Source organism: Chelonia mydas, chromosome 1 (genome assembly GCF_015237465.2).
Source record: "Chelonia mydas isolate rCheMyd1 chromosome 1, rCheMyd1.pri.v2, whole genome shotgun sequence".
Classification (NCBI taxonomy): domain Eukaryota; kingdom Metazoa; phylum Chordata; order Testudines; family Cheloniidae; genus Chelonia; species Chelonia mydas.
Window position 1 is genome coordinate 323,959,695 of NC_057849.1, and position 18,506 is coordinate 323,978,200.

Below are 18,506 nucleotides of genomic sequence, written 5' to 3' on the forward strand. Positions count from 1 at the left end.
CTGCTTCATGCTCTCCAGCTTTCCCTACAAAGCGGGGTTAATTTGATAACATGCTTTCTGTAATGCATGCTTTCTGTAATGTTCCATGGAGCTTGGCAGCAGAGGGCTGGTGAACCAGGATTTGAGTTCAGCTTGCAGCTAGAGAAGTTGGGAACCAGAAGTGTAGGTAGGTGATTTAGTTGAGACCCAGGGAGTGGAACCAGGCTGCATGATAAGCCCATCTCTGAATATTTTCAACAATTTTCATAAATGAATTTTTGCAACTGAGCTTTGTGTTTGGGTGAAATAGGATTAAAGAGTATGACATGGCAATAACTATGTTGCTACTATAATAGCAATATAACCTACTCTCATAGGGATTCTCTGTATCTTTATTTTTTTTTAAAAGTGTACTGTCTCTTAAAACTAGTGATGGTTGCAGCTCTTCTTGTAGTTCTATAAACTGTACTCTTGAGGGCATTTTGGGCCAAAAATTAAAAATTCTGTGCACAATATTTTAAAATTCTGCAAGTTTCATTTGTTAATAAATAAATGTAGAGGCTCCAGCATGGCAGTGGGGAGCACAGGCCACTGGCTGCATGAAGGTGGGGGATCACACTGCAGCCCTCCTACCCCTGGGACACAGACTCAGCCGTGAGGCTGCAGCTGCCCTGACACAGCACAAGGCCTGGGCCTGCCCCAGAAACACTCTGGGGCCCTGCCCCTCTGTGCCAGGCGCACCAGGTGCGGAGCAGGCAAGCTCAACCAGGCAGGATCCAAGTGTGAAGGGGCTCAGTGTGGGGGGAATCCAGGTGTGTAGTGAGAGGATTTTGTGTGGGACAATCTGGGCGCAGGCAGCTCAGTGGGAGGTCTAGGTATGGGAAGATCTGGATGCACAGAGGCTCGTTGTGGGTTCCAGGTGCAGGGGCAATGGGACTCTGCAGGAGCTTCCAGGTAAAGATGGGTGGGGCTCAGCAGAGGAGTCTGGGTGTTGGGGTCTAAGTGTGGGGGGGTGCCTGGGGAAGTAGAGCTTGGTGGGGTAGAGGTCTGGGTGCAGCTAGTTGGGGGTCAGTCACATGGAGGTCTGCATGTGGGGGCTCAAAGTGGTGCAGGGGGTGGGGCATCAGGGTGGGGGTTTGAGTGCAGGGAGCTCCGTGGGGTGTGGTCTAAGTGCAGGGGGGCTCCAAATGCCAGGGTTGAGATTCAGTGGGGTGTGGTTTGGGTATGGCGGGCTAAGGGGGTTCTGGATGTATTGGGTGAGACTTGGCAGGGGTGTCTGGGTATGGGAGGTCCAGCTGCACGGGGGTTGGGCGGATGGGGGAGCAGCTCCCCATACAGTGACCCCCTCCCTCCTCAGCTGTGGAGCGATGGGGTCAGGAGGCAGGGAGGATGCTGAGCTTCCTGCAGCTGGGGAAGGTTTCTGGGGGTGCATCTGACACAGCCCCAGCAACTCCTTGCAGGGGAAAAGGAAGTCCTGTCTTCTGCCTCCAGTCAAGCCAGGACTAGCAGCTGATCCCAGATCAGGGTAGGAGCCACTAGCTGGGGTGTCCCCAGACCTGCGGTGATTTGCCTCTCTGCCAGCTGCTCCTGAAATGATGTGCCTGTGCTGCTAGGGAGTGGTGCGTGACTGCTCTTGCAGCTGCCCTTTGCTTCCCTGTCAGAAAGTCAATTTTCTGCAGGGAAGCAAAGAAATCTGTGGGGGGATATGAATTCTGCATATGCACAGTGGTGCAGAATTAGCCCAGGAGTAAAACTGGCGCTTTGAGGAGCGTTACGTATTAACCTGCCAAAAATGTTTGCTTGGAGGAAATTATTGTAGCAACACATAAGTGATACTTTGTTACTGATATCTAATGAAAAGGTTTGGAAAGCGTGCTGTTTGGAAGTAATTCTTATGGCCTACTTCCTATATTTCCATTCGTGTTAACAACATTTGGTTGAAAACAGGGTCTTCTTTCCTTAGGGGTTGGCTTGCTACTGACGCTTATTCTCCACCTGAAGACTTAATACACTCTTGACCTCACAGTTAATTGCTGTGGAGAGCACCATCTTTCCTTTTTTGCTGGGGATTGAGCCACAAGAGCAGAAACAAAGACCCACTTTTCATGCAGATTCTCTAATTTAAAAAAACTCTACAAGATACAAAAAACCCTCCTAAATCTCCAGCCATCTACAGTGTCTTTGCGGAAAATAGGGTAGACAAGATATGAATTTCTAATGGGTATTTTTTTAAAAGGCTTGTTTTAAAAGTTTAAAGCCTCCTTTCTATATTCTGAAGGAGGGGTGTGGGGGAAGGCACATCGCTATTTTTTTAATTCTTTTTTTTATTTTGATTTGCAAATGACCTAAGGCTTGTCCCAGGCCACAGCCAAATTGAAAGTCAGTAACAATGTTGCCTGAGCTTAGACTCCAAGGACAGTCTCCACTCTAGAACACTGTTTTTGATTTAGAGTAAGTTTGAAACAACCTAAAACAGGATTTATTATTCAATATTGCATTAATGGGAATGTCAAATAATTGTGAGGCATCACAATCAAATGGAATGCACAATTGACCAATAACGTGGATTACCTACAGATGTATTTGCTATATTCAGTTGAATGTTAATATGTTTGTCTCTTTACTTGTGTTATATTGAAAGTGTCAACTAAGTGTACTAACTGTTACTGAGCAGGATTAGTTTTTTTTTTTTTTCCATAGCACCTAAAAAGGATTAACTTCCTGGTATCCCCTTAATAATCACAGAAATGACACTACAATAGAATTCACTAACTTCAACTATACTTCAAGACCTGTAACTTTCCTGAATCATAAAATTATCCAAGCAACAAACTAGAAAGATTACTAAGGTTCTTGAGTAGATGGAGAGAGCTGCTACATCACTGGGCAAACCTTCATTAGTGTATCTGTCTCTAGAGAAAGAACCTTCCCAGTTGAAATTCTTAGCTTAAAATGTAAGCATTTATAGTTGTGTACTTGTAAATAAACCACTTGAATATGACGGTTCTTATGGAGCAATATCAGCATATCCTCAATTCCTAAACAGAGCTGAATGTGTGCTTCAAAGGGTTCAGTAACCTAGAGTACTTAAAACAAAATCCCTGGCTGTTATACTAATCTTGCACAACTGTTCAATCGCAACACTTTCTGGTCACTAAAGCTTTGTGGCTGAGTTACTTATTTTATGTTGAAGGCTCAGTTGCTTATGGTTAATACAACAAATATAAACTGTCCAAATACAGGAACATCTGAGTAGATGCCTGCTAAATCTAAAAGGCAAGACAAGCTGAAACAAATACTCTGTTTTAGGTGTAAACCAGAGATTTATAGTGTTAATGAAAACGTTTCCATTGTTTCCCTTTGTTTCTATCCAAAACAAAAAATTGGCAATCTTGGTTGAATTTTGCTTTAAAAGCTTACGTGGAAATTCTGCTTCTGATATATTGCATGCTACTTCACCGAGCATCTAGTATATTATTGGTGTTTCTGGCTGAAATGCCCATGGCTAGAAATTTCTAAATAGGTTGTAGCAATCCGGAAGTCAGTTGGAATGCTCTATTGAAAGCTGGGTAGGCAGAGGGAACCTGAGCCCTTGGGTCTTTATCCTAAAGTTTGCTTGCAAAGCCTTTTTCCTCCTACCTCTTCGTATATGCTTTTTCAGGAGACAAAATATGCTAAGAAACTGCCTAAATGCTGTGTCTCAACTAGTTTGTTGTATACTGTTCTCCCAGGCCACACTCAGTATCCTCCTACTATAGTTCATGTGATCAGCATCTGGTCTTCTCAACCAGCTGCGTTCCCTTGTCAGTGTTTAGCACTCTTTGTTGGGAATGTGTTGCCATATTTTCATTTGAGAGGCAAATAACAACTTTGGCTGTTAGAAAAATGGAAGTAACAATGTCAATTGACAGATATGGCAGTTTCCTGCAATATCGTTGAAAACCCTTGTTGAATTAAGTTTAAGTATCTTTGGAGTCCATTGTATTATATGCAAAGGTTATTGTGGGCTGGGATTATATGTAATCTCTCTAGGGGAGAAATGTGAGGTGAACTCTTGGAAGTGTTATGAATTTCAAAGGACTGTAGTGAACAATGTTCCAGACAAGAATGGACTTCTGGGACAAACAAGTGTCAAGAGGTTTGACTGGAGAAATCTCAAGATGAATGTAAATTCCCCACTTCTAGTAATGCAAAAACCCAGCCTTGAGGCATGAGCCATTGTCTGGTAAAGATTACCTGTTACTGGAGTCTCAACCAAAGGCCCAAGCTTTATAAAGGAAAAACTAACTTATTCCGGGGGAGGGTGGGCTAGTTCTGAACTAAAGCTGTTATGAACTTGTAACCACAGGGGGAAAAACCACTTTTTGTTGGGTTTGAAGGACTGACTCCTACCAGAGCCCCTGCTGTAGCTGGGGTGTGATCTCTGGTAAGCTTATTAGGATGTATGTGGTTCTTTTATTTTTTTTAATACATTTTCTCTGTAATGTTTTCACCTTAAAAATATATGTGCTTTCTTATAAAGGGCTGTGTGGTAATTTATAACTGCTGGCAATTACAGTGGCTTGTAGCCTTTGAAGAGAAAGCAAAGCAAAACTGCTGGTCTATTTAGGCAGTCTGGCTTGCTGGGAATATCACTGTGTTAGGCAGGGGAAAACCCCAGTCAGGAGGGAGACATGAGTGTCTTCCCAAGAAAGAAGAAAAGGAGTACTTGTGGCACCTTAGAGACTTACCAATTTATTTGAGCATGAGCTTTCGTGAGCTACAGCTCACTTCATCGGATGCATATGTTTCCACAGTATGCATCCGATGAAGTGAGCTGTAGCTCACGAAAGCTCATGCTCAGATAAATTGGTAAGTCTCTAAGGTGCCACAAGTACTCCTTTTCTTTTTGCGAATACAGACTAACATGGCTGTTACTCTGAAACTTCCCAAGAAAGGTGATGGCTAATTAGCTGGGAACATAGTAAGTGCCCTTGGTGAACTATAGAGGGGGAATACAATGTAGTTGCCCTTAACTGTGACAGCAAATATCCTTTAATTCTAACCCAGACACTCAAAGGCAACAATTATAAAGTGTGACCTTAATAGAGTTCTGGCCAGGACTCCGGAGACCTAGGTTCTATTCCCAGCTGTACCACTGATCTACTGGATGACCTTGGGCAAGTCACTCTAGCTATTTCTTACTCAGTTTCCCATCTGTAAAACTGGATTAATGATACTTTGAGATCTACAGAGGAAAAGCTCTATATAAAAGCTTGTATAGATATAAGTATTGTTATATTTAATACTGTATTAAATTTTTGCTTAATGTTGACAAATTGGAGTTGTTTAAAACAATACAATGGTAAACATTTTTTTTTTTAGGATTCCCAATAATTAGCCATGTTTGTAAATTGCTTGGAGATCCACTGAGAAGCTCTAAGTGCACAGCTGTAGGTCTTTCCTGCCCTTTCCCACCTAAATTAGCTTATTCAGAAATTGCTAATTTCATTGACTGACTAGTATCTGCTACAAACTATTATGCACCTTAAGAAACATTTTGTTTAATTTGCTGCATCACGCAATATTTTTATTTATGTAATAGGTATATCTTAACACATGCTATAATTCTTCACTAAAAAACTATCTTCTTTTAGTTGACCACAGCCGGGTTAAACTGACTTTAAAAACACTCCCGCAAGATTCAGACTATATCAATGCAAATTTTATTAAGGTATGTATTAACATCTGACTACATTAAAATACCTTTTGGAGTTTTGATTTCATAGAAATGCAATTTTAATCTTTAATATTTTACAAACCTTATGAAATAAGAACTCAATCTTACTATAGAACATTTCCAGTTGGCATAATTTTATTTAATTTTCAAACATGTTGGTGTGTACTTTAAATGAGTTAATGTCTAATGTTACTTTATAGTATACTATACGTTGTACTTCTATTAAAAAATTTAGTTCGGAATTGGCTAACCTATCACGATTTCAGTGCAGTAAAACTGCAAATCTGTCATTCTTTTGATATATAGTTCCAGATAACATTTATAAGACAGGCTGTTCACAGGAAAATAAGATATTTTAAGACAAAATAAGTTGTATATACCTAGTTTGCATATTAATTATAGAATATTCAAGCACGTATCAACGTATCTCTACATCTCCATGCAGTGGTGAGCTTTTGCAAAGGCTCACCACTGCATGGAGATGGTAGATATAGAATATTATTTATATACAGATCTTCCAATGTTTAGCAAATATTTGATCACTATTCGGGGGCAGGGGGATTATTTTAATACAATAGAAGTAGCATTCTTTCTGAAAACCTACTTTTCAGGTAGTAGAGTCATGGTAGGATGCTGTTATGCTTTGCCTTTTGCCTGTATGATCTGAAGTGACATTTTTAAGTTTCTCTGGAACTCTGATCCACTTTTCTTCAGTGGGCATGCTTTTAATCTCTAATTCTTGCTTTTTTTAAAAAAAAAGTTTCATTACTTGGATATAAAATTGATTTGAGAAATTTTTATCAAATACTTCAAAGTTCAGTAAAATTTTTGTTCGTTGTCTGAGAATATTTGCTGCTTTTGACTTAAAAATAAAAATGTTCTGACTAAAACTGTCCTGTAAAACTTCTACATTGAAAAATTAAGCTTTGAAATGTAATACTAGTTAAAAGAAGAAATTTAAACACTAGTAATCAAAATTAAATTAAATGTAACTAAATCAAAATTAAAAAGTAAAACAATTATGACTGGGTTGCAAAATTAATTAGATAAATTCATGAAGATAGATCCATCAATGCTTGCTAGCAGAGACGGTCAGGCATGCAACCCTATTCTCTGGGTGTCCCTAAGACTAGTCCACAGAGGACTAGTCCACAGAGATCACTTGAAAATTGCCCTGTTCTTTTCATTGCTTCTCAAGTATCTGGCGTTGGCCGCTATTGGAAGTTAGGATATTGAGCTAAATGGACCATTGGTCTGACCCAGTATGGCCATTCTTATGTAAATAATTCTGCACGTTTTCTTAGAACTTTTTTTGGTGGGCAAATTTTAATATGAAGCATGCTTTCAGATTTAAATCTAAAGTATTTGTTTTTTCTCATTTTTAACAAATATATAAAGCAAGGGAAATATTGCAGAATTGGAACTTCCGTACAAACTTTCCTTTTCAATCAATCAATAAATAAATAAATTTACTGAACTCTTTGGTCTTAATTTTTTATGCTGGCATAATGTAAGAATTTACAACTGTGAAATCCTCGTCCATTTGAAGCCAACAGGGGTCCGTCTACACTGTAGCTGGGAGCATCTCACCCAGCCTGAGTAGATGGACATGTTGTAGCCCTCCTTGAGCTAGCGCATTAAAAATAGCAATGTGGATGTTGCAGCACAAGCTAGCCACCTGAGCTCAGATGCATGAAGTTAGGTGGGCTTGTTATTTGGTGGCTAGCCTGTGCTCGAGTATCTACTTTGCTTGTGTGCGTGTGTGTTTCTGTGTGTGTGGCATGAGCGCATATCCATCTACCCTGGCTGGAAGGCAGCTTCCAGCTGCAGTGTAGACATACTCTTGTAAAATTCCCACTGTTTTACCCCCTGCTTTTACATCAAGTCAGCTGTTTGGAAGTGTGGTGGAGGCTATTTCTGCCATTTTTTTGGATATGGAACAAAATATCAGTTTGTGAAAGGAGGACACTGAAAAGAGATTCTAGATTTACATTTAAATTATGAAATAAGGATTTTTTTTATCCAATACAACCAGACTTCTATCATGAACATTCAGCTGTTTCTCTCTTTTGCAATTTTAGGGAGTACATGGGCCAAAAGCATATGTTGCTACCCAGGGACCATTAGCAAATACAGTAATAGATTTCTGGAGAATGATATGGGAGTACAATGTTGCAGTAAGTACCCTACTTCTCTTTTTAAACTTGTTACATACATACATGGTGATGAATATTGAGCAACTAAAAATACATTTTCAGAGTCTTTTGGAGCTGTTAGCAGAAAGGAATGTTTACAAAAATTGAGCAATTTGGACTTCTGCCAAAAATTCTACAGACTGGCTAAAACCTTAGTGACCTACAGTGTTGAAACATAACTTGTTTTTTATAGTATGAATGAAAACTGTGGGAAAACATTAAATTTAAATATTGCCAATAAAATTATTTTTATGGTATACAAACAGCTCAAATGATCATTAATCATTTTCCTGGAATAGGGTTTATCACTCTAATTAGTCCAGTATGGACTGGCAAAATCGATATCAGAAATAAGGATTCAAACATTTAAAAAAAAGAGAGCTTAGGAGTAGTCTTTCTCTTAGAGTTCATGTAGTGATTTAGTTTTGCACTGTTGTAATGAATTAAGTGGAAGCTTTAGTACTATGAAACTCATCTCTTTTCTACTAATTCATGAGCCTTTCATAATTGTACAGCTTTCATTCATAAATGTTCATAACTGAAGAACATTTAAAATCTATTTTAATATTTACCAATTAAAACAGTGATTTAGTGACTGGGGAAACTTAATATTACTCCATAGTACAATGAATTGCTTAACATTTAAAGATTTCCTATCTAGAGGTTTAAGGTAATACAAATAACTCCATGAAAAATAGCAGTAAGTTACATTTTAAAATTTTGAATATTTATTTCTTTATTTATGTATGGTCAGTGCAAAAATCTGTCCTGGTTCTTTCCAGGCAATTTAACTAAGCCAACTATGGCTGTGTTTGCTTGTAAAGCATATAACCGCGTACATTGTATAAAAATGGCAAGGTCAATCACAACTTGTCATTCTATGTAAGAACTTAAGTGTATAACTTTTATAGACTGACTTCTCTCTCTGTTAATTTAAAAACATTAGGATGGCAATGAATACAAATAGCTAATGGATGTAAGAAATTACTATTGCTATTTGAGTAGATTAGCTATAAGTGATTAAAATTCAGACTCAGTGTTTAGTATTTAAATAAAGTTAATATTAAAAATACATACTTCTGCATGTGTGCAATTCTTAATATGCAAAACTTGTATTTAGATTTTAACAAAGGTTTAAACACTTCAGTAATAGGCAGTCAGTCTGAGCACTTTCTCAGATGGCAAAGTTCTGAACTTTCATGAAAGATGTTAAAATGTTAACTTCCTGTAGTTATATATTTCTTCCTTTTTCAGATAATTGTAATGGCTTGTCGAGAGTTTGAAATGGGACGGGTATGTATGCTTAAAATGGAAATATGAATAAATGTTGCAGCCCCACTGGCTAGGACAGTGTTTTAATTATTGAGACTTTTTATGTAAAGTCAATAGCTACAAATATAGCTCAATTGCACCAAGTAAAAGAGCCTTTATTCTTGTCATTCTTTATGGAGAGAGTTCACAAATCTACTTCCACAAGCCAAGTTGTGTCAATATGCATAGAAAATCAGTGAATTTGGCCACTTTTTCATTCTAGAAAGCAGCTGTTTTCTGATAACTGTACCATGGTGCTAGCAAGGTGCAACCTGAGTAGAATACCTGAATAGAATCCAAGCTAATTTTTATTTTCAGTTATAAAAGGATCTCTATGAATTAAAATGAACTAATGGTAGCTGTACTGCTGCTGGTCTTCTCACTGTGGAGATTATAGTGCAGTTTTAGGCATAAAAAACCCCATTTATCAAATAAGGAATCTTGATTTTGAGTCCATCAAACCCCATGTCAGATGAGGAGACAGGAAGGGCTGATATTGCTGTCATGCTCCCTAGATTAGTGGGTATTTCCAGTGCCACAGGGAAACTGTGCAGCAACTATTGCTAACCCCGTGCATTCACAAAAAGTTTGAATCGGGCTCCAAAAGATCACGAGGCTTTTAAAAAAAAAAAAAAAAAAAAAAACCCTCACTTTTACAAATCTCTTGCTTACATCTGTTGGTCTTCGGTTTTTCAAGTCCTTAAGGTTTGTTTTCAAACTTTTCTCCGCAACCATGAAGACTAAAATCTTACTATTTTTGTTTAGTTTTAAATGAAAGCTGAAATGCTCTCTCAATCACAGGACTCCAGAAGCTGGAGTTTTAAGAAAAACGCCAAATATGAGACTTGCGATAAAATTGCAAAAGATGGCAACACTTTTACTGTCAGTGACTTAAAGTACCAACTATGGATTAAATTAGGACTACACTATTTTTTTTAATAGAAAAAATGTGAGCGGTACTGGCCTTTGCATGGAGAAGAAAGTGTAACTTTTGGACCATTTCAGATTTCTTGTGTAAGTATACAGTTTTGTGAACTAATATTTTTAATAAATTTATTGCTGTACATCTTGAAGAGCTCTTCCTATTATCAGATGTACTCAGTAGCACAGACTCTGAATGCATTTTTGTAATCACGTGTAAGTTTTAATTCTAAACATGTAACATGTTTTAAAAATACACCTTTCTTGTTGTGAACAGAACAGGCCCTAGGTTGTTTCACTGTGGCTACTAATTCTCAGTTATTTATTGCGGATCCCTAGTGACATAAGGCACTGTCTTGCCTGGCCTTGCAGAGGACTTTAGTGTCTCACTTTGTTATATTATATATTGTATATAATAAATTTATTTTATTTATTATATTATATTAATGTAAAATGCATACTTGTTTGTTGTATGTCTTGTAAAATTAGTCTTTCATATTTAGCAAATAACTGCAGAGAGGTGAATAACTTTTTTGTAGCTGCCCACATTAATATTAAATATTTGGTTGAGTGCCAGCTTTGTTTGACACTGCACAAGGCCCAAATGGTCCCTGGCCTGAGCTTGTCATTTAAAATTCAAAAATTGATATTCATATACTAGTTAGACCAGGAAAATGGTAACACTTCCTTTGCTTACTAAAAAAGGCGTGGGTACAGTAGTATGTTCAAGGGCCCTTCAAATGCAAACTCACTTGAAATAGGTTTTAATAAGAAGTGAGAGTGCATACTGGGATAGAGGTGGCATTTGTGGCATGGGTTGGTTGCAATATAAGGCATCAGGAAAAGGAGGACAATAAAAGGAGAGGTGAGGCTGCTATTGCAGAGGGAGTGAAAAGGGTAAGGAGAGACTCAACAATATAAGTGGGACTGAATTGTGTCCAATCTTGGAAAGAAAAATAACCTTAAATTTGATTCAGTAAATGATGGAAAATTAATGGAGGGATTCAGGTGGGGGCAAAACATGATCTGAATGCATGGCAAGGAAGGATAAATTGAAGGAAGCAAGTTAGAAAACAAGGAGGCCAGAGAAAGTTAACTAAGGCATGGAGAAGCGTTAGAGGTACAGGAATGTATTTTGAAATATCATAGAGAAAGAAGTAACAGAATTTGGTGACAGCTTAGTTTTATGGGGAAATTTCATTTCTAAATAGAGTAGCCTCTGGCCAAGATCTTAACTGATTTTTTTTAAACCCAAAATCTTATTTCATTTTTTTTTAAATGATAAAACATGTTTACCTGTCTAGCTTCATAGCAGATAAATAGCTTTTACACTGACTCTTCAAGTAAGTCTTCAATTGTCAAAAAGTGAATTATTTTTGTTCACGTGACACTATAGAGAATAAAGTTGGGGTTTATATCTAATTTGTTCTATATTAAATTCCTATCCACTCACAGATGTTTCCTCTTATTTAGGAAGCTGAACAAGCAAGAACAGACTACTATATTAGAACGCTATTACTTGAATTTCAAAATGTAAGTCGTTAAAACATGAAAGGTTTCCCCACTCAGGACAGTTGTTCAAACACTAGTTATGTTTTACATTTTTGGTGTTAATCTGGTGTGACTTAACATCTGTTCAGAGATCTCAGATGGTAAATCAAGGAAACTTACAAAAAAATCAAGTCAGTAATATTAAAGGAGCAAAAACTTGGTTCTCTGCTTGTGTACATAATTAAGTTTGTAAGGGATATAAATAGTTTAGTTACAAGAAACAAAAGGTTCATAAATGTCTTGTAACATACTGTTTGTTCTTATGGTAGTGCTTTTGTGGTTAACCAAATCTGTGTGACGTTTTTCAGTAGTGTACATTAACAATACAGGGCCAGATCTTCAGCTGGTATAATGTGAAGTCCGTGAAGCTATACTGTTTACACCAGCTCAATATCTGATCCACAAATTTAATTTGAAGGCTGAAAGAAGCCTTTTTTGATCCAGCCAGCCTTTTTAATGCCTCTTAGTATGTGATCTGACTGTTTCCTTGACAATAACTGTGTGTCTGACACTTATCTGACTGCCCACCCTACAGATTATTTATTAGCCTGAGAAAGTGCGTCCTGGTGTTTGAAATTTTCTTTTAATCCCCAGTTACACCCACTTGCCTTATTATCTTTGTTTAATGTAACATGATACTGTTCTTCAGTCTAGATTTGATAAATAAAATTTCCATCTGGGCTTCAATATCTTGCTGAGATGGCCTCTGAATGTTTTTTTGCTTCATCTAATAGATGCTTTTAGCTTTAAGTTAATAGGTGCTGATCTTCCTGCTTCTGCTTGTCACTTTATTTTTGTCAGTTGAAGTCCATAGGGATTTGAAGGATGCAGTCAAGGCTCAAAATGGAAATAAACGTTAAAAACCATACAAAACAAAATCTGTGCTTAAAGCACACTCTTTTTTGCCATCAAAATTACTAACAAAGGTAGTGTTACTAAAATTGCACTTTCAAGATCTAGTTCACTGGTTAGAATAAGAACCTTATGAGTAACATTCTCTAATATTAAGTACTTATGATGAATGATCTGTGATAATACCAGTTAATACTGATTTTTCATGTTGGTTAATTTGGAAGTTATGAATGTAAATCCTTAAGAATTGCAGTCACTTTTTTCTGAAATAAAACTAAGTTCTTTAAGTGATGTCCTTATGGGTGCACCACGTGTAGGTGCGGCAGCGCCCCCTGGGTCTGGGATCGGAGATCTTCATCAGCAGTGCCCTTCGGGCCATGTGCACCTGGCCCCCCTCGCACTCTGCACAGGATGTGTGTATATATAGTGCTGTGTGGTCCTTGTGCCCACAGTTCCTTCTCTGCCACCTTTGGTCTGTGACAGAATCTGCAACAGAGTCCGCTTTTCCTATTCCCTTACTAGATAGTGCCTTACCCGTTAGTGTAGTTACTATCTTCTTCTTTCTTCTATCTTAATTTTTTTTGTTTTGTCTTTTGTTTTAATTTTACCTTCAGTTATTTCATGCTTAGGTTTCCGTTTCCCCACTTTCCACCCTTCCCAATTGGGAAGCTTTTCCTTCACCCTTATGCCCAGATACTCCAGGTTTAAAAGGTACATTTCTTGCAGGGTTGCCTTCCTGGTAATGGGCAGCCACCCACAGTGCATTTGCTGTCTGGGAGAGGGACATATCCCACAGAAGTGTTCCCACTGCCTTGGCATGAAACCTAGAGCCAGAAAAGACGGGACTTCAGATTAAAACTTCTCTGTGACCAGCATCGGACCCAGGCCTGAACTCTTCCCCAGAGAGGCCCTCATGTTCTGCCAGGTTGTTTGCCAGTCCTCGTTCTCCATGTCCCTTAAAGAGAGAGAGCCTTCTTTTTTTCTCTTGGACAAAAAGAAATGGGCTCCCTTCTCACAGTTTGAGGCACAGCCCACCAGAACACTGTCACCTGCGAGGTCTGTTGCCTCATCTCGTCTGTCGGGATGTAGCTCCAGGGCCTGTCCAACTTGTACCTCTGGTACCAACTTGAAGAAACGGTCTTAGGATCCTAACGAGGCCAGACCTACAGCCTTTGGCACCATTTCACAGCTTTGAGGAACGAGACAGGCCAACTTCAGGAATTTCAGCACCGAAAAAAATGCCGGCACTGGCACTCTTTCCAACAGCGATTAAACCTTTGGCCCCGAGCAAGCCCATGGCATCATCGAAATCGTCTGCACTGGCCAAGTCTCTTGCGCTATGGACACTTCAGGGGAATACACCCTTCCTTTGATATAGAGTTATACACTGGCATCGATGATGCTTTTCCATCTTCCACAAGACTTTAGATACCCTAAAGACCTGCTGGTATCTGACACTCCTGAGTCTCTGCTCTTTTGATGTGACCTACCCTCTCTGGACTAAATGACACTCCTCCCTTTCTCCTCCTGAGGACGGCACCTACCTTCCCCAGAGATGAGGAGGAGTGTTCTATTACTCCCTTGTTTGCCAGGCAAATCATACCTCTTCATCCTCCCTTTCCACAATCCACATCTGGTCCACAGTCTTGGCATGGACCACCATAGATAAGGCCACATATTTCACTCTTTCCACACTGGCCATATTGGAATCCTTGGGCCATGTACAGGGAACAGTTGGGAACCCTCCCAGAGAGCAAAACTGGAGACCTACACCTCTTCCTTCTCCATCAGTTGCTTCCTGCTGGAGTTTGAACCCCTGCCACTACCAATTGAAGAGGAGGAACAGGAGGAGGAGGCTCCACCATTTTTCCTCCTCCTCCCTTGATGAGGCTATCATGCCTCCACCTCTTACATCTGCCTATGACTTCAGACATTTTCAGGACTTATTCTGCAAGATTGCAGACTCCTTGCAGATTCCTTTGGAGGAAGTCAAGTACCAGCAGCATAATCTGCTTGATACCCTCCACACATCCTCCTCCTCCAAGGTCCCACTACTGATCCATGAGGCCCTTCTCAACTGTGCAAAGCTGCTCTGGCAGACCCTGGTGTCCATCCCTCCAACCTGCAAATGTGCCAGAAAAAATTGTTCCAGAGAAGGATGTGAAATTTATATTCTCCCATCCCACCCCAAATTCTTTGGAGGTCAATGCAGTACACAAAAGAGGCTTGCAATTCCAGTGCAATCCAGACAGGGATTGGAAATGCCTGGACTTATTTGGACACACAGTGTATTAATCAGCCATGCTCCAATTAAAAATTTCCAGCTATGAAGCTCTTGTGGCTAAGTATAATTACCTAAATTAGTCTAAATTGGAGGAACTCTGCCATGACCTGTCAGAGGCCAAGAGAGTAGTTCCAGTCCTTAATATTGGAAGGACACCTCCTAGCTCATACAGCCCTGCAAGCCACGTTAGACTGTGCAGACACCACTGCCTGATCCATCACAACTGCTGTGGTCATGAGGCATGCATCATGGCTTCATCTCTCAGGTTTTCCTAATGAGGTACATACCACAGTAGAGTACTTACCTTTTGAGGGCCAGAAACTATTTTCAGAGCGCACGGACAATTCTCTGCGTTCTCTAATAGACTCCCAAGCTACACTCTTACCTTGGCATTTACACGTCAGCACCAAAGAGACACCCAGGGAAATACTCTCCCCCTGCAATCCTAACCACAGTAGTACACCCCTCAACAGCACTTTGACACCCAGCACCAAAGACAAAGGCCTCCTATCAAATGTAGACAGCCTGCTCATCAAGGGGCTACCTCTCACGTGCCCCCACCACAGCAACAATTTTGAAGGTGTGGTTGAGGCCCCGAGAAGCCTCCCACTATTCCAGTCATTCCCACGGTCTTCGATGTTCCATTAGTTTGGTGAACGACTAGCTCTATTTTTCCCCTCTTGGATACTCCTCATCTTGGACAGGTGGGTTCTAGAGATAATCAAAGGAGGATACTCCATCCCCTTCCTATCCATCCTGTCCCGGCCTACTCCCTCCTTGTCCTTCAGAGACCCCTCTCACAATCCCATTCTCTGGGGAGAAATAGATCATCTTCTGGAACTGGGAGCCATGGAACCTGTCCCTTCCCGGCACATTGGACAGGATTTCTACTCCCACTATTTCCTGATCCAGAAGAAATCTGGTGACTGGCGAGCCATGATGGACCTGTGCTGGTATATAAAATAAACATCCAGTGCAAATGTCAAATCTATTTGTATATTAAATAAGACTTACTGTTCATGGACCTTCGCAATCTAAATAAATTCACCAAACTGCAATGCGTCAAAATGGTTACTCTCTCCAGTATTATCCCAGCACTGGAACAGGGGGACTGGTTCTTGGCCCTTGACCACAAAGACACATACTTTCGTATTACAATACACCCTGCCCACAGGCAATTTCTCCAATTAATCTTGGGCGACAGCCAGTACCAACACAAGGTACTGCCTTTCAGACTGTACTCCACACCTCGGGTGTTCTCCAAGGTCCTTGCAGTAACTGCTGCCTATCTGAGGAAACAAGGTGTCGTCATCTTTCCATACGTGGGTGACTGTCTCTTTAAGGCCACATCTGAGACTTATGCTCTCTGAGCCGTCCACATAACAATAGACCTGTTCACAAAGTTAGGTCTCCTTGTGAACCGAGAAAAGTCCACTTTAATGCCGGTACACAACTGGAATTCATTGGCGTGCAGTTGGATGCCAGACAAGCCAGAGCCTTTCTACCTTCTCACAGATTCTCAAGTGTAGTAGATCTGGTATCAAACATATGAGTCTGCCTCCCGATCTCTGCCAGAACATGCCTCCAGCTTCTAGGCCACATGGTAATGGCCACTTTCGTGGTCAGGCACGCAAATCTACACATGCAATGTCTTCAGCCATGGCTCCGGTACAGTATATCTCCCCCACAAACACAGCCTTCACAAGCTCTTATCCATGCTGATGAGAGCAAAGGGCTCACTACTTTGGTGGACACAGCCCTACAATGTTTGTGTCAGAGTTCCTTTCCTCCAATGTCCACTGACCATGATCCTAATAACCGATACCTCCCTAATCACGCAGGGCAGATGGCTGTTAACTGAATCCACCCTACACATCAATCTCCTAAAACTACGAGTAGTCTGCAATGCCTGCCAACATTTCCTACCTCTTTTCTCAAACATCATACTATGAGTGATGACTGACCATCTCACCTGCGTATATTACATCAACAGACAAGGTGGAGCGAGGTTCCACTCTTTATGATCAGAGGCACTCAAACTGTGGAACTGGTGTATCCAACAAATCACCATTTCAGCAGCGTATTGCCCTGGACACCAAAACACTATTGCAGATGCATTGAGCAGTAGGTTCTCCCACGCTCACGAGTGGGAACTGGATATGCAAGTACTTCAGCCCATCCTCAGTCGATGGGGATACCGCACCATAGACCTCTTTGCCACACAGCACAATGCCCGCTGCCCTCAATTCTGTTCCAGAGGAAGACTGGGACATGGATCTATAGGAGATCCATTCCTCATCATATGGGACATACTGCTCCTTTTATGCCTTTCCCTCCTATTCATAGTATTTTGCAAGATATGAGAAGATCGAGCTCATGTCATACTTATAGCTCCAACATGGCCACGACAGGTCTGGTATACTTACCTCTTTTACATGATGGTGTGCCAATTGATCTCTCTCCATCCAATGCCACGGCTCCTTTTGCAGGACACATCCTCCATCCCAATCCACAGATGCTCCATCTCAAAGCCTGGCTCCTCCATGGTTTGGACAGAGTCAAACTGATATGTTTAAATAGCAGGCATGGCACAACTAGATGCACTTACGTTCACAAATGGACAAGATTTCAATACTGGTGTGCCTCCCACCAAGTCGACGCTTTCTAATCACCTACAGGTGGCGCACTCGTACGGACATCACTCAAAGAAGAGACGGTTACTCACAATGTGCAGTAACTGAGGCTCTTCAAGATGTGCATCCCTATGGGTGCTTCACTACCCACCCTCCTCCCCTCTGCTTCGGAGCCCCCCCCCAAAAAAACCCCAGCTCTGTGGCAGAGAAGGAACCTGAGGGCGGTCGGACCGCAAAGCACTACAGATATGTCCCACGCATAGCTCTGGGAGAGCGGGGGGTGATCTGCGTGTGTGGTCTCATGGGCACTGCTGATGAAGATATCCAATCCCAGGTGCAGGAGGCAATGCCACACCTAAAAGTGGAGCACCCATAGGAACAAACGTCTCAAAGAACCTCAGTTACTGCGCAGGGTGAGTAACCTTCTCTTGAACAAAATGTCTGACAGGAAGAGAATTTAATTATTGTAAAATGTTAAAGTTCCAGGAATAGTTTGAGAATTCGTGTGTGCGCGTGCACACAGAGTAATTCTATGAAAAACTAAGGGTTAAATAATGTTTAAAATTCAGAACTGGTCATGGTAACAAGTATTGGAAGTTGTTTGTCTTTTTTGCTAAAGGAAATCAAGCTCACTTCCAAAGAAACTGTTTAAAAAAATGCAGGACTTGATCCTTTTTGCAGAGTTATACCTCTTAAAAAGAGGGCTAATTTGTAGCTCAGAATAAAGAGTTGGGAAAGGCCATTTATGTTCCTGTCAGGTGGCTGGCAATAATACAAATTTCATTAACATAACTAGCCTAAAACAATGTCGGTAACATAGGTGATTATCCAGCTTGGGGTTTGTAGAGGCCACCACTGTTACTAAATGACTGTTACAAGCTACTGTCTTCTGCTTGGTCAGATTTTCTCACTTAAAGAGGCATTTCCTGTCCCTAAAAATAATGCAGATCTCAACGATTGCAGATAGTTATTGTTCAGAAAAAAGCTTACACAAACTAGAGTGTACAGTTGTATCAGTTTATTTTGTTCTTCAAGCCGCAGGAAGCCATGACAATCTATAA

The 18,506-nt window shown here is 40.4% G+C and overlaps 1 protein-coding gene across 9 annotated transcripts in view; it reads left to right on the forward strand.

The window, feature by feature from the left end:
- The window catches only part of PTPN12 (protein tyrosine phosphatase non-receptor type 12), a 151,628-nt gene that overhangs the window by 71,105 nt on the left and 62,017 nt on the right, over nt 1-18,506 (forward strand). For all 9 annotated transcript variants that reach the window (XR_006292467.1, XM_037889213.2, XM_043552101.1 and 6 more), the window contains 5 exons: nt 5,616-5,692; nt 7,780-7,875; nt 9,148-9,186; nt 10,147-10,218; nt 11,599-11,658. Coding sequence is in view for 8 of the 9 variants with exons in the window: in XM_037889213.2 (XP_037745141.1) it covers nt 5,616-5,692; nt 7,780-7,875; nt 9,148-9,186; nt 10,147-10,218; nt 11,599-11,658 (344 nt within the window). In the remaining variant the exon portion in view is untranslated. The remainder of the gene's footprint in view (nt 1-5,615; nt 5,693-7,779; nt 7,876-9,147; nt 9,187-10,146; nt 10,219-11,598; nt 11,659-18,506) is intronic.